Source organism: Leishmania major, chromosome 36 (assembly GCF_000002725.2).
Source record: "Leishmania major strain Friedlin complete genome, chromosome 36".
In the NCBI taxonomy this organism is placed as follows: Eukaryota; Euglenozoa; class Kinetoplastea; order Trypanosomatida; family Trypanosomatidae; genus Leishmania; species Leishmania major.
The window spans coordinates 173,239-193,243 of NC_007287.2; the positions used below are offsets into that span (position 1 = coordinate 173,239).

At 56.4% G+C, this 20,005-nt stretch overlaps 8 protein-coding genes across 8 annotated transcripts; all 8 read left to right on the forward strand.

Moving 5' to 3' along the window:
- Window positions 1-87: 87 nt before the first annotated feature.
- On the forward strand, window positions 88-546 carry LMJF_36_0600 (putative ubiquitin/ribosomal protein S27a; the record flags this gene model as incomplete). Its single annotated transcript, XM_001686580.1, has 1 exon — window positions 88-546. The coding sequence occupies one exon, from the start codon at window positions 88-90 to the stop codon at window positions 544-546; it is 459 nt and encodes a 152-aa protein (XP_001686632.1).
- Window positions 547-1,728: 1,182 nt separating this feature from the next.
- LMJF_36_0610 (DNAJ protein-like protein) lies at window positions 1,729-2,514 on the forward strand (the record flags this gene model as incomplete). The annotated part of the gene is made up of 1 exon (XM_001686581.1): window positions 1,729-2,514. The coding sequence occupies one exon, from the start codon at window positions 1,729-1,731 to the stop codon at window positions 2,512-2,514; it is 786 nt and encodes a 261-aa protein (XP_001686633.1).
- A 2,088-nt stretch (window positions 2,515-4,602) lies between these two features.
- On the forward strand, window positions 4,603-5,166 carry LMJF_36_0620 (conserved hypothetical protein; the record flags this gene model as incomplete). The annotated part of the gene is made up of 1 exon (XM_001686582.1): window positions 4,603-5,166. The coding sequence occupies one exon, from the start codon at window positions 4,603-4,605 to the stop codon at window positions 5,164-5,166; it is 564 nt and encodes a 187-aa protein (XP_001686634.1).
- Window positions 5,167-6,859: 1,693 nt separating this feature from the next.
- Window positions 6,860-7,426, forward strand: LMJF_36_0630 (conserved hypothetical protein; the record flags this gene model as incomplete). Its single annotated transcript, XM_001686583.1, has 1 exon — window positions 6,860-7,426. The coding sequence occupies one exon, from the start codon at window positions 6,860-6,862 to the stop codon at window positions 7,424-7,426; it is 567 nt and encodes a 188-aa protein (XP_001686635.1).
- Window positions 7,427-8,312: 886 nt separating this feature from the next.
- On the forward strand, window positions 8,313-9,218 carry LMJF_36_0640 (putative ribonuclease H; the record flags this gene model as incomplete). Its single annotated transcript, XM_001686584.1, has 1 exon — window positions 8,313-9,218. The coding sequence occupies one exon, from the start codon at window positions 8,313-8,315 to the stop codon at window positions 9,216-9,218; it is 906 nt and encodes a 301-aa protein (XP_001686636.1).
- A 1,415-nt stretch (window positions 9,219-10,633) lies between these two features.
- On the forward strand, window positions 10,634-12,118 carry TTA2 (putative GPI transamidase component Tta2; the record flags this gene model as incomplete). Its single annotated transcript, XM_001686585.1, has 1 exon — window positions 10,634-12,118. One exon carries the CDS (start codon window positions 10,634-10,636, stop codon window positions 12,116-12,118), a length of 1,485 nt encoding a protein of 494 aa, XP_001686637.1.
- Window positions 12,119-13,605: 1,487 nt separating this feature from the next.
- Window positions 13,606-13,737, forward strand: LMJF_36_0655 (hypothetical protein; the record flags this gene model as incomplete). The annotated part of the gene is made up of 1 exon (XM_003722885.1): window positions 13,606-13,737. One exon carries the CDS (start codon window positions 13,606-13,608, stop codon window positions 13,735-13,737), a length of 132 nt encoding a protein of 43 aa, XP_003722933.1.
- Window positions 13,738-16,966: 3,229 nt separating this feature from the next.
- LMJF_36_0660 (conserved hypothetical protein) lies at window positions 16,967-17,575 on the forward strand (the record flags this gene model as incomplete). The annotated part of the gene is made up of 1 exon (XM_001686586.1): window positions 16,967-17,575. One exon carries the CDS (start codon window positions 16,967-16,969, stop codon window positions 17,573-17,575), a length of 609 nt encoding a protein of 202 aa, XP_001686638.1.
- Window positions 17,576-20,005: the final 2,430 nt, after the last annotated feature.

The following is a 20,005-nucleotide window of genomic DNA, read 5'->3' on the forward strand; positions in this document are numbered from 1 at the left end:
CGTGCGACTGATGTTTAAACACAATGATGATCGCGTCAACAAATATGTTGCCCCGCCTCTCTTTCATGCAGAGAAGAGAAGGAAGACATGCAGATCTTCGTCAAGACCGCCGCCGGCCGCTCGGTGGCTGTGCGCGTGTCCGCCGAGGACACCGTCGGCTTCCTCAAGGCTCAGGCCAACGTGACGCAGGGAAACCTCTTCTTCGCGGGCATGTGCCTCGCCGAGGAGGAGCCGCTCGCCGCTTACGGTCTGTCCAAGGAGTCCACCGTTGACGTTGTCATCCCGGTGGAGGGTGGTAAGGGCAAGAAGAAGAAGAAGCGTATCTTCACAAAGCCGAAGAAGCCGACACACCGCCACAAGCTGGAGAAGATGCGCGCGCTCAAGTACTTCAAGGTGACAGAGAACGACGACGGCTCCTACAAGGTGGAGCGCACGCGCCAGGACTGCCCGCACCCCCAGTGCGGCGCCGGCGTGTACATGGCCCAGCACAAGGACCGTCAGTACTGCGGCAAGTGCCACCTGACCTACAAGGCGGAGAGCAAGTAAAGCTGAGGCGTAGTGCATGAGCCGGCGCCCCCACGCGTGCATGTATGTGCGCCAGGCGGCATCCTTCTCTTTTTCCTCTATAGTTTCTTATTCTCCTTTTTTTACTTTCGCTGCCTTCAGTAGTGGCGCACGCCACTCGCATTTCAACAAGGAAGAGGTGCACTTATTGCGTTATCGGCCACCTGCAGGTGGAAAGGACAGGGATAGAGAGAGCGTGAATGGGCTTGTGAAACGGGAAGATAGTAGTTTGCGCGTGCGAAGTGCACCTGCGATCTCCCGCCTCCTCTCTGTTCTCTCCTGCCTCGTCTCCCCTCCCCTGTTTGGCGCTGCTTCGCTGCTGCGCACGCTGTGGAACAGTGACGCACGACGATGGCAAGGGTTGTCTCACCCACTCCATGGGCAAGATGCAGTGAACGCGCATTGGTGTGCCAAGGCCATGAGGGAGGAAGGGCAGGTCAGCTGGAAGAGGGTGTGTGTGCGCGCTCTCTCCCCTTACATTGACTTCGCCCTTTACGTTTCACATGTGTCCCCGCCACGCTCAATTCCATGTGTGTCTATCCTGCTCGTTGCTTCGGACGCGGCATCGTAAGTGCTAAAGAAACAAAAACGGCAGTGTGCGTGATGCGTCATCTCCTACATCTCTCCTCTCCCCTCTGCGCTCCTACTGTTTTCCTCGTGTGCGTTTGTGTTTGTGTGTGTCTGTGTGCAGCTAGGAGCGACAGCGCATCGGCAGCCAAGAGCTGCGCGCCGCACCAGTACACCCTTTCCCACATACAAGTGAGTCGCCAGCATTACACCCTCCGCTCATTCGGCTTCCACAGACATACGTATCCGTCTCCGCACCGATTTCCAAAGTCGACGCTTCTTCATCGACCTCCCTCTCCTCGTGCTATCCTCACATCGGCTGCCGCATATAACCACACTACACACACACACACACACACACTCACTCACGCAAGCATACATCTCATTCGACATTCACCTTCTCGCGCAGTTCGACCTCTCTCTGCAGCTGTTTCGACTATATACCCCTCCCCCCCCACCATTGAAATGGGCCTCTCTGACCTTGACGAGGATGAACCGGTGCCTCACTTGCCTCGGCCAGCGGTCTTGATCTCACAACCACTACCACCACGGCCCGTCATCGCGACCGGCTCCGCCACTACCACAGCCGTCTCCCTCATGACGACGTTCAAGCAAAACAGCACCAGCGGTAACACCTCCGTGCTGGACGACTTGTTCAGCAGCAGCATCAACGTCAGCGCCCCTGCCAGTACCGCTGGCGCTAGTGCGCAACCCATGTATTTCTCGTCCTCCGCCTCGGCCACCCAGAATGCTACGCCAAGTGCCGCTGCTGCCAACCATTCAAGCGTGCTGACTGACCTTTTCTCAGCCCCAGATGTGGCATCGTCTGAAAAGGACGATAAGTACGGCAGTGTGGGTGAGACACACGCCATGATTTACGTGGACGGCAACAGCGGCAGCGCAGAGCATGGTGTTACCAACTTGTTTGACCTTTCGAAGCCAGTGAAGAAAGACAAGTACAACAGTGCGGAGAGTCTCCTTGAGGCCTTTGAACGGCAAGGCAAGAAGAGCGGTAGTGGTGGTGGCCGCCCTGACGAGCGCAAAACACTCGCCGACCTGACGCGCAACAAGGACGACAATAAAGTTAGAGCTCGCTTGCTGCCGCTCATGAATTACTACGATGTGCTTGGGGTCGCCCCGACGGCGTCTGAGGAGGAGATCAAGCGCAGCTACAAGAAGAAAGCGCTGCAGCTGCACCCTGACCGCGCCGGTCGCGATCAGATGCAGGAAGAGGCAGAGCTGTTCAAGGTAATCACCAAAGCGAATGAGGTGCTTTCAGACGCAGAGCAGCGCCGCATGTACGACGCCAGCCTTGCCAGTGGTGCGGGGCAGCCAGCTATGGCCCCGTCGGCCGCAGACTGGTGGTGTCACATGCAGAACTGACCTGCCACCGTGCACTGTGCTATGTATCAACGAGGGTGCGTCATTTTTGCCTGTTGCCCCGCTTTCTTTGTGCCGCGTTTGGACTGCGATCACCAACACGTTTTTTTTTTCGCCTGCGCCCTCTTTTTCTCGGTTTCAGCGTTTTTTTTGTTGCAAAGCTGGTCTGCTCGTGCGTGCGGGTAGCGAGGTGATGAGTCTTGTTTTTCTGGAGCGCATGGGTGCGCGAGTTGGAGATGGGGCTGGCCTCACCGCTATGCACTTTTTTCGTGAGTGCGGCGAGTGTGCATGTTGCGTGCGACCCGGCGCTGTGCCCGGTGTGCCACGCGCGGCTCCGCGGCGCGCTGTGGGCTGGAGGCAGACCGCATTTCCGGCCGTGATGGAGCACGCGATGGTGCGGCTGCGCACGTCTCACTTGCGCTGCATGGGCTTCCCCCGTCGGGTGTCTGCGGCTGTTCCCTGTGCCCCTTCAGGGCGGCCGGGCGGAAGCTCCTTGTGCGCTGGCGCGTGATTGTCCGCGTGCCCGTTGCACTTGCCCCCCCCCCCCGCTCCTGTGACGTGCGTGCGGATCGAGGAGGAGGTGGAGCGCCCCTGCCGGCACAGACTCGTAGCCGCGCCCGCGCCTGTCGCAGCACATGCGTGGCCGAGTCACGCCGACACGCCCCCTCGCACGGCATCGACGGGAAATGGCCGATGAGGGCGGCGAGCCACCCCCCCCTCCCCCCAGTGGATGCGTGCGAGGTGTGCGGCCTCTCCTCCATCCGGCGGGGCGGGTGCCGGAGGCACGACGAGAGCGCCGCGAATGGCGCCGTCGAGCCCTCCCGACTGCGGTGTGAAGGGCGCTGACACCGCCTTGTGGGATGCCGCAGCTGGAAGCGACTGAGAGGGCGCAGCATGTGGGGCACCGGTAGAGCACAGGGTCCCAGAGGGCCCTGGCCTGAGGCTGGCCAACCTCCTCCTCGGGCCCACGCGGCACGCACCCGGGCCAGACCCTGCTGCCCGCGTGGATCAGGGCGTGCGGTCCGCCGAGGCGCGCGTGGTGCAGCACGTATGCGAAGGAAGGGACGAGGAAGGATAGGGGGAGCTCGCTTAGACGCGTGGCCCCGATCCGGCGGCAGGACGCTGCGTCCTCGAGGACCCGGATGTGGCCGCGGCGCCACAGGGGGTGCGTGCGCTGCGGTTGGATGCGTATACTTCGACTGACTTTTTGGTGTTTGAACGGACGCGCTGAAGGGAAGCGCTGTGAGCATGATTTGTTTTGCCAGACACAACTGCCTTCCCTGTGCGCATGGGCGTGAAAGGTCTGCATCTCTGACATTGCACGAATACTATTCTCCCCCAAAGAAAACCGTTTCCCTTCTGTGACGGTGTTGCGGGTCTCATGGCCGCGTAACTCTGTTCCTCTTTCGTTCTCACTCGAGGCTGGTCAACGCCAGTTTTTGTTTTCCATTCGTTTTACTGCTCTTTTCTCTGTGCCAATGTGCAGACGGTATATCTCGGGCACGTGGTGATGTGCGACCTTCGTCCGCTGATCGTGTCGCTCTCTGTTTCGTCATCTGTATGCTTGGTTGCGGCGATCTTGTAGTCCTTTCCTCTATCAAGTGTCGCTGTACATGCAGAATGTAATGTGGGTGTGCGCGTGTATCATGTGCGCTTCATTGTGCTTATCTCTCTAACGTTGCCGCGCCTGTGTTGCGGAAGCGTGTTCACCCCTCCCCTCCCCTGCTGAGACAGACACTCTGCCCGCCATCCCTCTCAGCACATCTCCATGGACACAGACACACACACACACACACACACACACACACAAATGGCAAAGAGACACGAAGACCCGACTGACCTGCTGCCAGCTCCCTTATCAAGAGCAACGGTGGTCTCTTTCTCCGTGAGTCTCCAAACGAGGGTCCCCGCGCAAAGCAAGAAGGTCAGAGAGCTGAGAGGCGGAGAGAGAGTGGGAGGCGTGTTCGGCGCACGCACTCCAGCAGACTCTCTCCTCTCCTAGGTGATGTAATGCTGCTTGGTGCGTCTGTCTTTAGCCAAGAAAAGCGGAGCTGCCGGTGCACTACGAACTTGAGCTTGCTCTCATGATGTATGGTCTTCTCAGCCAGACGCGCCCTGGCGCAACTGCTATTCGGCGGCGCAATGGCTTTGATGCATCTTTTAGCGATGGGAGCAGGCGCACACATGCATGCATCTCTCTCCGTGTCTCGTCTCGCCTCTCCCCTCCAATGTACCTTCCCCTCTCCACTGTGCCTGATACGGTTTTGTCTCCCCCCCCCCACCCTTCCTCGGCCGCAACACACAGAAGCCATTGCGAGCAGACGAACTTGCCGATCGACTCATTCTTACCGCACCATTTTTCGCCATCGCTTCTCGTGGTTTCATCTACGCCGCCTTTTCGTTTTGCCATACCGCGGTAGCCATTCGCCAACGATGTTCCGCCGCTCCCTCATGGCCCTCAACTGGCGTGACCAGGGCATCAGCTACGTTAAGTACCTTAATGTGACGACCGAAGCGCTCCACATGGCCACCAAGGATAAGGTGCGCGCCAAGTATTCGCGCTTCTCCGCTCCCAACTATGTTGCGGTCAAGAACGACGGCACCGGCGTGATGGAGGAGGTGAAGAAGGTGCCCGCATTCACGAAGGACTACTAGGCATGACTCGCGAGGAACCCACACCGTTACAGGACACCCACGCTCACAGACCAACAGCTTTTGAAGCAGGCGCGCAACGCGACACAGTCCCGGATGCGGTGTAGGAGCGAGCGACGGCTGGCATTCGCCAAGGCGACGCTGATTGCTCGACGATGTTGGTACCATGCCGCTTTCTCTTTTTTATCGCTCTCCCTGTGTGCGTGCGTGCATTCGTGTGTCTTGAGTGATTCGTCACTCTGAGGATGGCCGTCTCAGCGCGTCACGATAGGGCGGTTGTAGTAAGTTGAACCAAAAGAAGGGGACAAACACCTCACGTAGTCCCGGTAGGAAGCAAACCGAGCAGTAACGTATCAGCAACAAGCGCAACGAGGAGGGTCTTGGGCCGCATGCACCGTAAATGCCGTAAAGGCGCGTGTGTCCTTGGCAACAGAGCATCTGCACACACCGGCTTCAATCGGTGGAGGGAACGACTCTGCGCCATCTTTTTTTTTCTTGCGTCAACAGAAGATAGTGGCGTGTGTGTGCGCTTGCACCAAGAGGGTAGGTGAGGGCGTAGGAGAAACTGCACCCCTCGGTAGATGCGACCTCCGTGCTCAGCATTCGCAGAGAGAGAGGGGGACAAGGAAAGGCTGAAAGGTTTACCATCACGTGTCGTCTCACGCACGTCCTTCTTAGAAGGGCAGAATCGGTCTTCCGGCGTGGCGTTCTCGCTCGAAGTCAAGCTCATGTTTGCGTACTATCCTCCTTCTCGGTGCTTCCTCATTCCTGATCTTTACTGCTACGCTTACATCGTCTCCACCTCGCTCATCCGTATGTTCTTCAGTGCGCATCATACCGTCATCTCTTACACCCACACACGCGTTCCTCTTCCCCACCCGACCGCCCGCTCTTGCACATAGCGAGGCCTGCAGAGGAGGAGCACTGCACTCAGGGATAGTGCGGACGGCCTGAGAGGCCATTCATGAAGAAAGCACCGCAATAGCAGCGAAGTCCGCCCCGTGTGGCTTGCTCGGCCCTTGCATGGCGGCACGCACGCAGCCATTCTGCTGATTGTTGCGCGCTCTTCTCCTGTGTCCTGTCTTGTCGTTCCTGGAGGTTTTCATCCTCATTCTTCGAGTCGCTCTTGCTGTAGCTGTTGGTTGTGTGTGTGTGAGAGAGAGAGCGTGGGCTTTGCACTAGTGCGCCTCAGTGAAGGTGTATGTGCGCGTCTCCGCAAGACCAGTCTTGCTCGTAAAACCAGCGCTGGATATCACCGGGCATCGTTGTGTCTCTATCTATCCCCGCAGACTGTACGCCGCAACGGCACACGAAAAGAAACCGATCGCACCAGGAGGGAGACGCGCTTGGACGTTGTTGTTGCTCCGCCTTCTCTTGTTTTTTCTTATTCTTATCGCTTGTTCTTTCGCGCTCTCACATCGGGCCTCAGCCGACCACAACAGTCCCCTCCCTTTTCCGCGCATTCGCACTGCCGCACTGGCCACTGAAGCATCGTTTTTTTTTGTGCTCTTGTTGTTTTGGGTGTGCGTGCGTGTACGCTTCTCGCTCCCTGCCACTTTTTTCTTTCTCTTCCCCCGCTCGTACGCGTGTGCGGAGGTGACACCCGGGCGGTCTCGCCTTCTCCGCCCGCCTTCTCGCCTGCGTTGTATTTGCAGTGACACTCGCGTGGCTTGCGCACGACCAAGTCATCGAGAAAATGCCGTGGTATCTCAGCACCTTCCGGGTAGGCTTCTGCGCCATTTACGCGTACTTTGGGTATGTGCAGGTTCGCTGGCTGCTGGAGACCGAGGACCGCTATCGTCGATCGAGCACATGGAAGCCCGCCGTCGGGACGATCTTTGACCACAAGGTGGTTATGACCCGCGGCGGCTCCAGCTACGTGCAGTATAAGTTCAATGTCGATGGTGTCGAATACATAGGCGACCGCTTCCGCAGCGGCGGCATCCACAAGGAGGAGATGGTCTCGAACCCAACCCTGCTCGGCGCGGGCACGCAGCTGGTCGTCTATTACAACCCCGCTGACCCCTCCGAGAGCGCCATCAAGCTGCAGGCAGACCGCGGCGCGGAGTCCGTGTTCGTCATCGGCTCACTCCTTTCGTTCCTCATCGCCTTTCGAGCGGTGCGCTGCGAGACCATCTTGCCGAACATGTTCTACCGCTTCCTCGGCGTGAACCGGCGTGTTGGCGGGATTTCAGGGCTTCGACAGGCTCGCTCGCACGCGAAGCAGCGCATGAAGTACGGCAAACACTCCGGGAGCCTTTAGTGGTGATCGAAGGCAGACGGCGCCTGCAGTGCTGCAGTTGCACGTCGCTGATCACATTCTTCACCGAAATGACTACCACAACACTCGCGTCGAAGCTGACGCACCCTTACACACACTGATGAAGCAGCTGTGCCTGCGCGCGCCCGTCTGCGCAGCAGTCCGCTGCGGCGGTGTGTGACCGTGCAGGTTGGCCGCGCATTGCCACGCATTGAGTATTGTACGTATCGTTTTCCCCTCTCTCTTCGAGTACCTGGCCGGTGTGCGTGACGGCGACCTCACGAGCAGAGCGGATGGACTCGCCACTGCCACCTTTCTACTGGCGGGTTGTGGAGAGGCTGTGCGTGCCGTGCGTACCTGCATGCTTGTTGCTGCGGTCCCTCTCGTTTCTGTGCTTCTTATTTCCTCGCTCCTGCCCCTCGCTCCACACTCCGTTTTTTTTTTCTCTCTGTCTCCATGGCATGTAACGCACTTTGGCCGCGCAACGAATGACTATACACGACGATGCAAGACACCGCCTGTACCCAAGTGTCTCTACCATCGCCGCACCTACAAAAAGGCAGGAAGGATACGTCACGCCGTGAAGGCGACAGGGGAGGGATCAGCCAGCAGACTTTCTCTCTCGTACACGGCTGATTGCTGACCCTCCGTAGCACGACCACGGCCGCCACGTCCTCAACCTGCTCGAGGGTGCGGCAGTTAATGCAGCAGAAGGGGAAGCTCCCTGTTTAGAAGGCGGCGGACGAGTGTGCAAGCGCGTGCCTGCACGCAGAGCGGAGCCCCTCTTCTTGCCTGCTTGTGTGCGTGTCGAGGCCTTTCTTTCGGAGAAGCAAAGAACTGCGGTGGCGGATACAGACGCGCATCACCTCCACATTAGCGAGGCAGGGCAATGACGGATACGCCATCGGCTCTCAGTGCGCGGCTGTCGACGCGACTCAGCGGCACGAAGCGCCCGCGCGAGTCGCTTATCGAGTTCCGTGTGAAGGACATCATGGAGTCGCTTGGCGTGAGCGAGGATTACTTGGTATTGGGCATCGATGAGGCAGGTCGAGGTCCCGTCATCGGCCCCATGGTCTACACCGGCGCTGTCATTTCGCTGGGTGAGCACGACGACCTTGTGCGGTTGTGCCATGTGGCAGACAGTAAGATGCTTAATGAGCGACGCCGACTCGCCTCCCTGCAGCAGCTGCGCCAGCTCAAGACGTTCCGCTCCTTCACTGTGTGCGTCTCTCCCGAGGAAATCTCGAAGACCATGACAGGCCGTAGCGGCCGTAACTCGAATACGCTGAGCCACGAGACAGCCATTCAAATCATCTCCGAGGCAACGCTGGCCTCCGCTGGCAAGCTCTGCGCCGCATACGTAGACACTGTCGGTCCACCTGAGACGTACCAGGCGCGCCTGGCTGGCCGTTTTCCTCACCTGCGTGTAACCGTTGCAAAGAAGGCCGACTCCATATTCCCAATTGTGTCCGCGGCGTCTATTGTTGCCAAGACGGTGCGAGACACCGCCATCGAGGCGCTCGGCGAGAACATAGGCAGCGGGTACCCCAGTGATCCTCGCACGATGGAGTGGCTGCGGTCGCACGTGCATCGCTTTTTCAGTTTCCCGCACGCCTATGACTTTGCGCGGCACTCGTGGGGGCCTCTCGTGCAGCTTGCCAACGACCCGGCGGTGCGCGTGCCCGTGGTGTGTGAGCAGGATCTCGAGGGGGCGAGACAGCAAGGGCGCGGCGGCGACAGCCGGCAGCAGAAGCTCAGCTTCGCGAAGCCCTCGCCGAAGCGGCACATGGTGTAGACTCACTTGCTGAAACTCAGGTACCCAACCAGCTTAGTGGAGTAGGCAGCTGAGCCCGATAGGGCAGTGGGCGGCACCCAGAGTCGCCACCGCTCCGCCCTACTTGCTTTCGATGTGTGCTCAACAGAGCCACACCACGCACGGGCCTGCACGGGTGCGCAAGGCACACCATCTTCAGCAGCGACAGATGTGCAAAACGTAGCCGCATACGCACCATAGATGCGCCTTGATATTACAGAAACTATTGTCGTGCCTTGCTTGGGTCAGCACCTACCCAGTGACATGCATCGACGCACACGCATCGCACACCCCACCCCCGCAGAGGCGGTTGCGCGCGTGTGTGGGAGGATGAGCAACGTGGTTGTGATCCTCTCGCGCTTAGGTGGCTTGTTTGTCTTCGTTCCCGACTTGCTTGCGTGAGCCGTGGAGGGCAAATGGAGGGCGAGGAGGAAAGGACTGCTGCGTGGCGCAACGACAGCCACACGCGGGAGACTCGATTTGTGGCTCCTTCTTCCATCGTCTTGGCGACGGTGTACGCTCTCTTTTTCGTTTCGTACTTGTTGCGGAGGCGGATCTGTGCTGACTGCTGGATGGATGAACGTGCTCTCTGAACGACACGCACACCCACAGATACGCACATGCCAGTACTGTCCCACGACGCACAACAGACCTCTTGGCCTCTCCTCCCGCATTTCTCCAGCCGCTCACAGACACGGTGTCACGATGATGAAGTACCGTCGCTCTTCGCGTAGTCTTTTGTTTGCTGATCCCCCCTCACCTGCCAGTTGCCTGGGTTTCTGTATTACTCACCTCATGGGTAGAAGCAAAAAGGTTACACGCCGGTGGCTTCGCATTGCTGCCGCCTCGTTACTGCGACGTGGGCTCTGCTGGTTCCGCTCTCTTCATCTCCTTCGCTGCGCAATGCCGACTCGATGAAGGACACGAGCGCAGTGTAGGATTCGCCTGGCGCATACACATTTGTGTGTCCGACCCCTCCAATGACTCCACCGTCTGCCTCTCCCGCGTTTTCCGCCCTGTCCTCTTCTACTGTGCCCACTTGGCACGCCCACCTTGATGCTGTCGTCCACATTTTCCGACGGGCACCATCGGGCATTCGCCATGCACGCTAAACAGTGGTGTCTGCAGACTACTCGAGCAAAAGCTGGAGGACACCACGGCTCCACATTTTCTCTTCCAGCGCGCTTCGAATTGTGCCTGTCTGTCGGTGTCTGTGGGTTGTTTGTCTGTGCCGTTGTCGGTTGTATTGGCTCCTTGTCTCCTTGGAACACTCTCAATTCGTGGCAAACCTGCCGAAAAGGAGCACATCGCCTCTTCCGCTATCGGTCTCTCTATTCTTTTTCATACAGGGAGGGCCATTTGTTGTGGCCTCGTGTCCCCGCGTCCAACTCAGCGCCATGCCGACCGCAACCGCCGCGAAGGCCGCAGCGCGGCCACCCGTACGCACGTCGGTGGAGCGACTCCTGTTGCACCCTTTTGTTGTTTTCCTCGTAACATTTTCCGTTCGCGCCGCACTCTTCACGTCGCGCTACTCGGTTGAGCCGTACATCTCTTCCCCGGTTATTCCGCACCCATCGCTAGAGGACATTGTGGGGAAAGCCGCCGCCGGGGCATGGCACGATGCTGCTCAGTCCGCGTACGTAAGTGGTGGTAGGTCGCAAGCGGAGCGAATCGTGACGCCGCCGCCTGTGCACTTCAGCATGTCGATCTCAATGACGGAAGCGTCGACGTGGCGAGAGGTGGTGTACTGGCGCGAGAGCGGCTTCGCGGAGGTGGAGCCCTACTACCTGCAGGAACTGGCGCTGTGGTACGTGCGCTTTATTCCGGCGGTGCTGGCTAAACCACCGGTCACTGGACTGGTGCTGAGTGCGATGGATGGACTGACGGCCGCGCTCATCTCGCGCTGGTCCTCCGCGACCGCCGCGCTGCTGTACGCGTTCTTCGTGCTGAACCCTATCATGGTCCTCACCACCACATCCCAGTCGCTCACCTCCTTCGAGTTGCTCCTGCTGACCGTAACGGTCGACCTCTGCGCTCGGCGAGCCAAGTCGGCGCTTGCGTACGCCGGTGCGCTCGTCGGTGCCTTTACTCTGGGCAGCCACTTCATCGCTGTTCCCGTGGTCCTCCTCGCGCCGCTAGGCACCCAGTCGTACCGTATTGCCTTCGCCGTGGCGGCGGCGCTGGCCGCATGTGTCGGAGCCTATGCTGTGCTTTATCTGTACACTACGGAGGTGTCGCATCGCTTCGCGTCTCTCTACGCGCCGCCCGACAACGGCGTCTTGTGGTATGTGCGTCAGCTCGTCCTTCCCTCCTTTGCGCGCTGTCTTGAGGTCTTCATGCTGCAGCTGGCGCCGATGCTGCTCATTCCGGCAACTGTCGCTTTCCCAGCCAGCTATTTGCGCCAGCCCTTGTCATCCACTGCGCACCCGCATCTCTTCACGGACGGACGCGTCTTTCTTCTGTTGATGGCCGAGGGCCTGTCAGTGCTCTTCCGCAACCAGCTTACTCTCCCGTACTGCTTCCTCATCATCTTGCATTTTTACTCCTCCCTAAACCCGACCGCGTCCAAGACGGTGACGCTCGAGGACCAGCGGGTGGTAACGTACTCGCCGTACACGCGGGTTCGTCTGCTTGTGCCCATCTTTATCCAGCTGACAAGCATTCCGCTGGAGGCGAGCTTTTACGCTGGGTGGGTGCTGCGCGAGACGGCGAACGCGAACTGGAAATTTTTCTCCGACGTCGCCTTCATGATAGGCGCCACGGCCTTCTTTGTGATGTGGTACACAGAGGTGGTCGAAGATGCGGTACTGTGTGAGAATGACGGCGGCGCAGACGCGGTGACTTGCTCCGCCTCGCCCTTCAGGGCCACAAAGAGGGACTGATGGAGTTGCGCAGTGCTGCTGGTGTTTGCGGCGGGTGTTTCGTACGGCGAGGGTCTGCCGATGCCTTCTCAGGAGACAGGCGTTGATGGCACCTACATCTACAAAAGCGCCTCCCCTAAGCGAAATGACTTCCAGGTGCGTTTCTATTTCCATGTGCATAGAGGGTGATGCGTGATGAGAGAGAAGTGATGGTGGCGGAGGGAGAAACCTACCGCTCGCCGTATATCTCCGCTCTTCTCAACTTGCCTACCAGGTGACGCAGCTGCACGCGCAAACGGCGGTGAGAGAAACGGAAAAGTGCCAACCATGCAGCCCGACCCCGTTCAGCTAAGCTTCCCTCTACTCCACGCATGATGCGCACGCCGATTCTTGCCCCTGAGCAAAGCAAACAACGACAAAACAACCACTTCAAGAAGGGCAACATGCCTCGAAGTGAAGCTGAAGAACAGTACAGCAATGTAGTACAACAGCGTTGGTAGATGTGGCTGGTACAGTAGCGGGGATGATGCGCGCAGGCCGTTGTTGGATGAGGGGAACTCGTCGAATCGCCCCCCCCCCCTCCCCCTTTTTTTGTTTGTTTGTTTGTTTGCTGTTTGCGCTTTTCGATGTTGGCCTGCCTCTTCCACTTCCGACGCTAATCTTCGTTTGGATCGCCTCCCTCTCCACCTTCTCACCCCCCCCCACCAAAAAAAAAACGACAAACATAACGCACACGTATGCATGTGCATCTCACATGAACCCATAAACACATGGCTGCCGTCTCTCTCTCTATCTCTTTCGTTGCATACCCTTTATTTCCCATCACCTTCTCTCTCTTCACACACACACACATATATATATATATATATATATACATATATACGTAATATCTTGCACGTACGTCTTCATTTCCCGGTAGGAAACGAAGGAAAAAAAACACAAGAGAATCACAGCCGATTCAAACAAGTTTTCCCTTTTTTGTTTCTTCGCGTGTTATTGACTCCCCCACCCGAACCTGTTCAAGCTCTTCCCAGCTCTCCAATACCCACACTCTCTTACACACACACACACACGCACATACACACAAACCCCTCTCAATCCTCCCCTCGTCGCTTGTGTGTGCGTGTGTGCCTGGCGTGTGCTTGATCAGATCCCACCCCTTTTTTTTCGCATTTCTCGTTTTGTTCCTTCGCTTGCCGTTTCGTTGTTTTTTCACCTATTTCCCCCCTTCCCTTCACTTCCCGGCGCACGTCCCCCTGCCTTCACTCCTCCACTTTGCCCGGAAACCCGAAGGACTGCCTTTGATCACTTATTCGCTGACTCTTTCGCTCTTCGTCACCGTCACGGGTGTTTTGCTGTGGGCGCACTGCTGAACGACAAGAGAGGATAAGTGGACTACCGTGGTGAGGAGAGAAGAAAAGACCGCCGCAACATCAAAAGGAGCCGAGAGAAAAGACGCTGACTGTGGACGTTCTCAAGATCAACTTTTTCGACCTCCCACCTCGTGCATGTTGTATTTGTGTAAGTTCCCCGTCTCTCGCCCATACCGACACCCACAAGATTTGTCTGTCCGGTGTCTCACTTGGCCCAGCTCGCTTTCACAGGCATACGCGCACACACACCGCCATCCAACTCGCTGAGAGTGTGTCTTCGCCTTTTGCTTTCGTTTCTATCGTGATCCTCTCCTTCACTTTGAACACGCACCGTTCAGCAGTCACGCTTCACTACTTGCAGTTGCGACGTGTGATATCCAGTAGGGGGTGGGCATCATCGTCGAGCAGGCAGAGGTACACCCAAAAAAAAAACAGATAAAAGAAAGACACGCAGCTGTGTGTACGGGCTATTCGACGCCTTCGTACACCGAGACACGCATACGCACGAAAGTAAGAAAGTCCCCTCAAACCGTACGGAAACGACAAGAGGGGAAAAACAAGGAAGCCAACCACTCGGCACCGACACTGACAAGAAGACACACTCACACACAGTTGAGCACGTGCGACGCCCTTCACGGCGGTCGAGACACACTCCCCCGCCCCCATATTTCGTTGACCCGCCCAGCCCCCTCCCCCTCTCTTTGCGGCTCTCGCTCCTTCACTCGCTGGCCTCTTTTTCTTTTTGTGCCGTTGTGCGTGTATTTCGTTTGCGTTTTCTGGTGCTCTTGTGCTTTGGAGTTTCCTATGAGGTGAACGAAAGGGAGCTCGTTTTTTTGTTCCGTTAGACTTGCTCGTCATCCGTGTACGCGCCGGTCTCTTTATCACCATCTTGTCCTTCGATTCCCGCTTGCGAGCTCCTCTGCGCTGTGGACTCTCCTTTCACAAGCATCCCGCCAAGTGTTTAAAGACTTCCCTTGATTCCCCCCACCCCATCGCCTCTTGTCTACATCTCACAACTCGGACTCGCTGTTGTTGTTGTTCCCCCGTTTTTCATTTGTGTGTTCTCTGCTCTTTCTTCTTCCTCTACTTGATTGCATAGGATGCACAGGGCCGATTTGTGGGTGAGGCGTTACACACAGCAATAACAGCCTTTTCTTTCGTGTGTGTTTGTTTCGTTCTTGTTCCTTGTCATTGTCACTGCGGCGCCTTCTCCCGCATGCACTTCGGCTAACGTGCGTCTCATCTGACCAAACAACGAACAGAGAAGCGACAAGCGAATCAGCGGGGCACGCACGCACACAACTGCTTCACTCCCGTTGAGATCGATAAAAGGGTGAAATTGTACATTTTTTTGACTTCTTCTCTCGGGTCTTTACCCCTTCACTCTCCTTCTGTCCTGCTGGGGCGCGATTGCCGTGCTACTCACGCAGTGGACGTCTTTGATCGCAACCCACGTCTCCGTCCTTCCCCTTCCTTCGTGGCGTGCACGTCTCTCTCTTTCTCAGTTCTCCACGTAAGCGGAGGGTACAGAGTGTTGTCGAAGGGTCGAGCCGGAAAGAGAAGCTGTGCGACGCACTCACGCACACATAGACGCACACTACCTCACGTGCGTGTCGTGTTTGGGCTTACCCGGGACGAAAAGAGGAAGGCTCACCCAAGGGAGAGCGAAGAAGAAAAAGAAAGAAACACCGTAGCAACCTTCCGAGCGACGGTCACCTTGATCACCTTTTAAAACCTTTTTCTTTCTCGTTTTGCCGGGTTGTTCTCCCTCTTCCCTTCTCTTACCTTGTCTACTACAGACGTTCTCCTGACTGCTGCTTTGGCTGTTCTTTTTATTTTTCTGCGCTACGTGTGCTCGTGTGTATCATCGCCCACGAACCCATTTGTTTTCGTTTACGTTCTTTTCCCCCTCTTCCTCCTCGTCCACGCCATTGCTTCTCTGTCTCTCCTTTTCCTGCTCTCTCTAAAAAAAAAAACTTGGCGAGGCCTTACACATCTACACACCCCTTTCTCTCCCATTTCTTCGGTACTGACCCACGAGTCATCTCACTACCCGCTGTGACTCCGGCACTCTTTATCTTCTGCTTTTTGTTTTCGTTTTTATTTCTCCTCCACTCTGTGCGTGGCTGTTCGCCCTTGTTGCCTCCTTCTGCTTCTCCCTCTCTCGCGCGCACGCACATCGCTTAGGCAGGCATTTCTTCGAAAACGGATAAACCTTTCCGTTGTAGCGTTGGCCCCTCGCCACCCCGACTCTCACCCTTTCATCTGCTAAACGGGCCTCTACCCTTTCCTGTGCGTCTCTTTCTCGCCTCACCTTTTTCCTCCTCGTCTCTCCCCACTCGTGACGCACGCCACAGCCGGAGAACACAGAGAGAAGGAAAGAGCATTGAGGCACCGCCCAGACAGCAACAGCAGCGAAGGAGAAGCGTGCGTGTGTGCGTGTGCGCTTGGAAAAAAAAATACCGTCCTTGTCTTCTATCGACGTGCCTGTTCCATCCGTCGTCTTTCTTTTGTTTTCTTCGTTCCTTCTTTTCGTCGCACCGTATATCTTTTATATTTGTGTTTCCTTTCGTAGACCGGTAGCGGCAAGAGCAGCACGGAATTTTTCAAAAATTGTTTGTGATTTACTGCAGCGGGCGTGCTGACTTTGTCGACCACGGGAACACACGCGCAGATAAAAACAGAGCTACACATACCCACAGAAATACCACGCGCCGACACAAAAACTCTCGGGTTTTTGCCTACACTGTAACCCTCCCCCTCCCACACACACACATCCTACGCCGGCGTATTTCGTTACCTTTTTTTTGCGTTGCTTTCTTGTCGTTGCCTTCTGTTTTCCACCGTATTTTTAACACCTCTCTCTCTCTCTCTTTATATATATATATAAACACACACGCAAAACACCACAAGAGAGCGTTTCTCGACGCTTCTTTTTCTCTTTTTGTTTCGCGTCCACTAAACGGAACCCCCCTCACCCTCCTCCCACACGACAACCGTGCGAGAAGTAAGCAGAGAAATAAACAACCACAGCAGAAAAGACGGGAAAAGCAAACAAAAAAAAAACACCGCGAAAACTCAGTGATTCAAAAAGATCGCGCATTGAATGCAAGACCGCTTCTAGACTCGAGAATATCGATATATATACACACACACACACACACACACACACAGTCGCTCACAAACACCGACGCGGATAAAGAACGGACGCGAGAAGACAAGAAGAAAGAGCCGCACCCTCTTTCTCCGTCCACGCGCATTTTTCGTTTTTCTATTCACTGTCCTGTGCTGTGTCGCGTATTCTTTTTTCTTTCGGGTGCCTTTTCGCTGAAATACGAAGCACAAGCCCTCCCCCCGTGCTGCGCCGCTCGTCTTTGTGACCACAGGAAGTTCTTCGGATCCTTGTCTTACCGACTCTTTTCGCTTGTTCTCCTTCCTTCGGTGTCGCGCAGAAGCTGTGTCAGCTGTGCGTCTCTTCAGTGGCGAACCTTGCGGCATGCCAGGGCTTGGAAAATTCGCCTTCCATGTATCGTTTCACCTTTCTCGGTATTTTTTTGCCGCCGTAGTGGCGGCACTGCTTCTCCTCTCCCTCAGTGGCGGTTCACTCGCCGGCACACGCACACGCGACGGCTCCACCAGTGGCGGGGCAAAAAACGGTACCACGCGGACCGTGACGACGACGACGACGCCCCCTACAACTGCTGCGCCGGTGTCGCTTCAAGAGGCGTGCCACACAGAGATGAAGCTGTACTGCAGCGACCACCCCATCTCCCCTCTGCGCTGTCTCGTGGAGCAGTACGACCGCACCACCAAGAGCAACAGTGAGGAGCCACGTCGACGGACGTCCGTGCTTTACTCAGACGTGTGCGGGTCGTGGTTGGCTGCACGTGAGGCGTGCCTTGGCTTCGTGCATCAGCGCGGCCGTGAGCTCTGTGGGAGCTTTGTGGGTGATGTGCGCGAGTGCCTGCGGCAGATACCCCCTCTGGTGCTTCCGCACGCGTGCGTGACGAGCGCCTACTATGAAAGTGTGCGGCTGGTGGGAAAGCTGCGCCAGCACCAAAACGAGGATGCTCGGCTGCGCCTTCTTCGCGAGAAGTTGCCGTAGAGCACACGCGCGAGACACCAGAAGCAGATGACTGGACGAAAAGAAAAACGACTGGTTTTGCTTTTGATGCTCGACGGGCGCGGCCATCACCCTCTCAGAAATAAGGGCGCCGCTCACCCCCTCCTCTACACAGCACCAACGCGCATGTGAAGCCCCCCACCGGCCTCCCGTCCGTTTTTCGTTTTTTTTTCATGTCGATTTTCTCCTTCTATTCGGCGCATTTTGTGTCCACGCGACATGGACTGCCGTCACACGGTTCACTTTCGCTGTTTTCTCTGTGCTTTGCGAGGCGTTTCCGCGGCAAACGGCAAGCGAAACAAGAAGCGAAACATTCACGAGAGGATCGCCTCCTCTCAGCCCAACCCACCTTGTCTATCCTCCTCTCAACACACATGTATATACATATATATATATATGTATGTATGTATGTATATATATATATATATGGGAAACGAAAGTCTACCTCGCTGTAGATGTGTGCATCGGCGTTTCTTGTGTGTGCGGTCTCTCTCTCTCTCTCCGTCTCGCTTTGTGCATGTATACCAGGTGTTCGTCGTCACGGTGTGTGCGCATTCGTGCGCCCTCCGTGTGCATTCCTGCTCTCTGTCTTCCATGTACATTTTTGCTCCCGCTCTTTTCTGTTATGCACTTGTCTGGCGCTCTCTCTCTCTGCTTGTCGTTGTTTCGTCTGCGCGCACACGGTTGCCCTTCTCCAGTCGCTAATGTCGCGAGGAGGAGTGGTGCGGAGTACGGTTTTGAGCAGATGCACGCACGGGTACACCAGATGCACAAAACATGTGACAAAACGCAACGATGATGGGTATGTGCGCGCCTCCCCGGCATATGGCACCTTGGCTGAAGATGTGAAACCCAGCACCAGTCGTGCTCCAAGGCATGTGCTTTACAGGTGTGCTAAAAAAGCAAGCAGAGGCCAAAGAACTGCGATTTTTCTTCGTGAAACAAAAAATTGACTAGCGGGCGAATGCCGCATTATGGGCGCGATAAAGGTCACTGCGATGCATTAATCATACCTGCATACAAGAGCAATATGAACCAGAGGGGTAAAGAGGAAGGAGAGCTGCCGACACGCTTCACATTTTTTAAAAGTGTCTTTTTTTTGATACAGACGAGGGCGGTATTGCTGGTGCACACACGATCGATGATAGTGATGTGTGTGCGTGTGTGTTTGTGTGCGCGTATGCACCCGTATGCGCGTCTTCCTTGTTACCCACACACCCTTTTATCGCTTGATTTCTTTTGGTATTCCTCTTTCCCTTCTCTCCATCGCGACCCCCCTGTCTCAGCTGCACACCTTCTGCGAAAGCATGTGCGCGTATGCTGGCTTGCGCACTGTAGGACAGAGACGGAGCACAAACACCAAGAAATAGATTGAGGTTGGATCCCACGCGGTTGACAGGAATGAGGCCCTCCACTTACTCTTTCCTTTTCACCTGAGAACGATGTCACATGTGTGTCTGCGAAGGACTGAAGGAGCATCGCAACGCGGCCTTTACTTTTTTACGTGAACCCCGAAGATACTCTATGTAGTGGGCCACCTGTGACAGGGTGTGTGCGCCATGTCGAGTGTGTGTGTGTGTAACGTTTTGTTTCCACTTGATCTTTTTCCTTCTAGATTCTTGTGTTACTTCCCGCCTGTCCGCTCTCCGCCCCGCTCTCCGCCCCGCTCTCCGCCCCGCTCTGCCCCCCTCCCCCCTCCCCCTTTCGCTGTGCGTCCGCCTTGACATCACTCGCCTGCACAGAAAAGGTCGTTGGTTCGGGTGAATTTGTGTGCGTGTGGCACTGTTGGCGATCCAGTGAGTGCGCGTGAGGTCTCTCTACGAATATCTCTTTGTGTTTTTCTTGGATTGAAGTGGTGCTTTTTTTTCGGTTCCGTCCTCTTCTGCGTGTGCAGCTCTCCACTGTGGGTGGTGGTGCTCAGCGCAGCCAGGGCAGACAAGGGTGCGGACCAGGGAAAGAGCGGCATCGGGCATTGGAGCACACCAGCAAACGCTTTCAAGGGGCTACATGAATGCAAGAAAATCACGAAGCGTCGAGCGTCACTTGCTGCCCCCTCCCATGCATTCTCTCTCGAACCCACCGAAACACCCACACAACGCCCCCACCCCCACCCACAGTTGCTTTCCGATCTGTTTTCTGATGCTTGCCTTCATCGTTTGGCCACAAGGCTGCGCCATTATTACGTGCATTTGCAGATGTTGCAATAGCGGCTTCCAGTGGAAGTGCGCCTCCTCGTCTTCGGTGGACTTGCTTCCCGCCCGCCGCCTCCCTTCGGCGCCGTTTTTTTTTTTTTTCGACACGTCTGCATCTCGCTCTGGCTCCTTCGCACGAGAGCTTTTCTATTCCCTCCCCACGCAACGCGCGCAAGCATCACTGCTGTATTTTCTTGCTAATCAGTGCGCTTTTTATCGG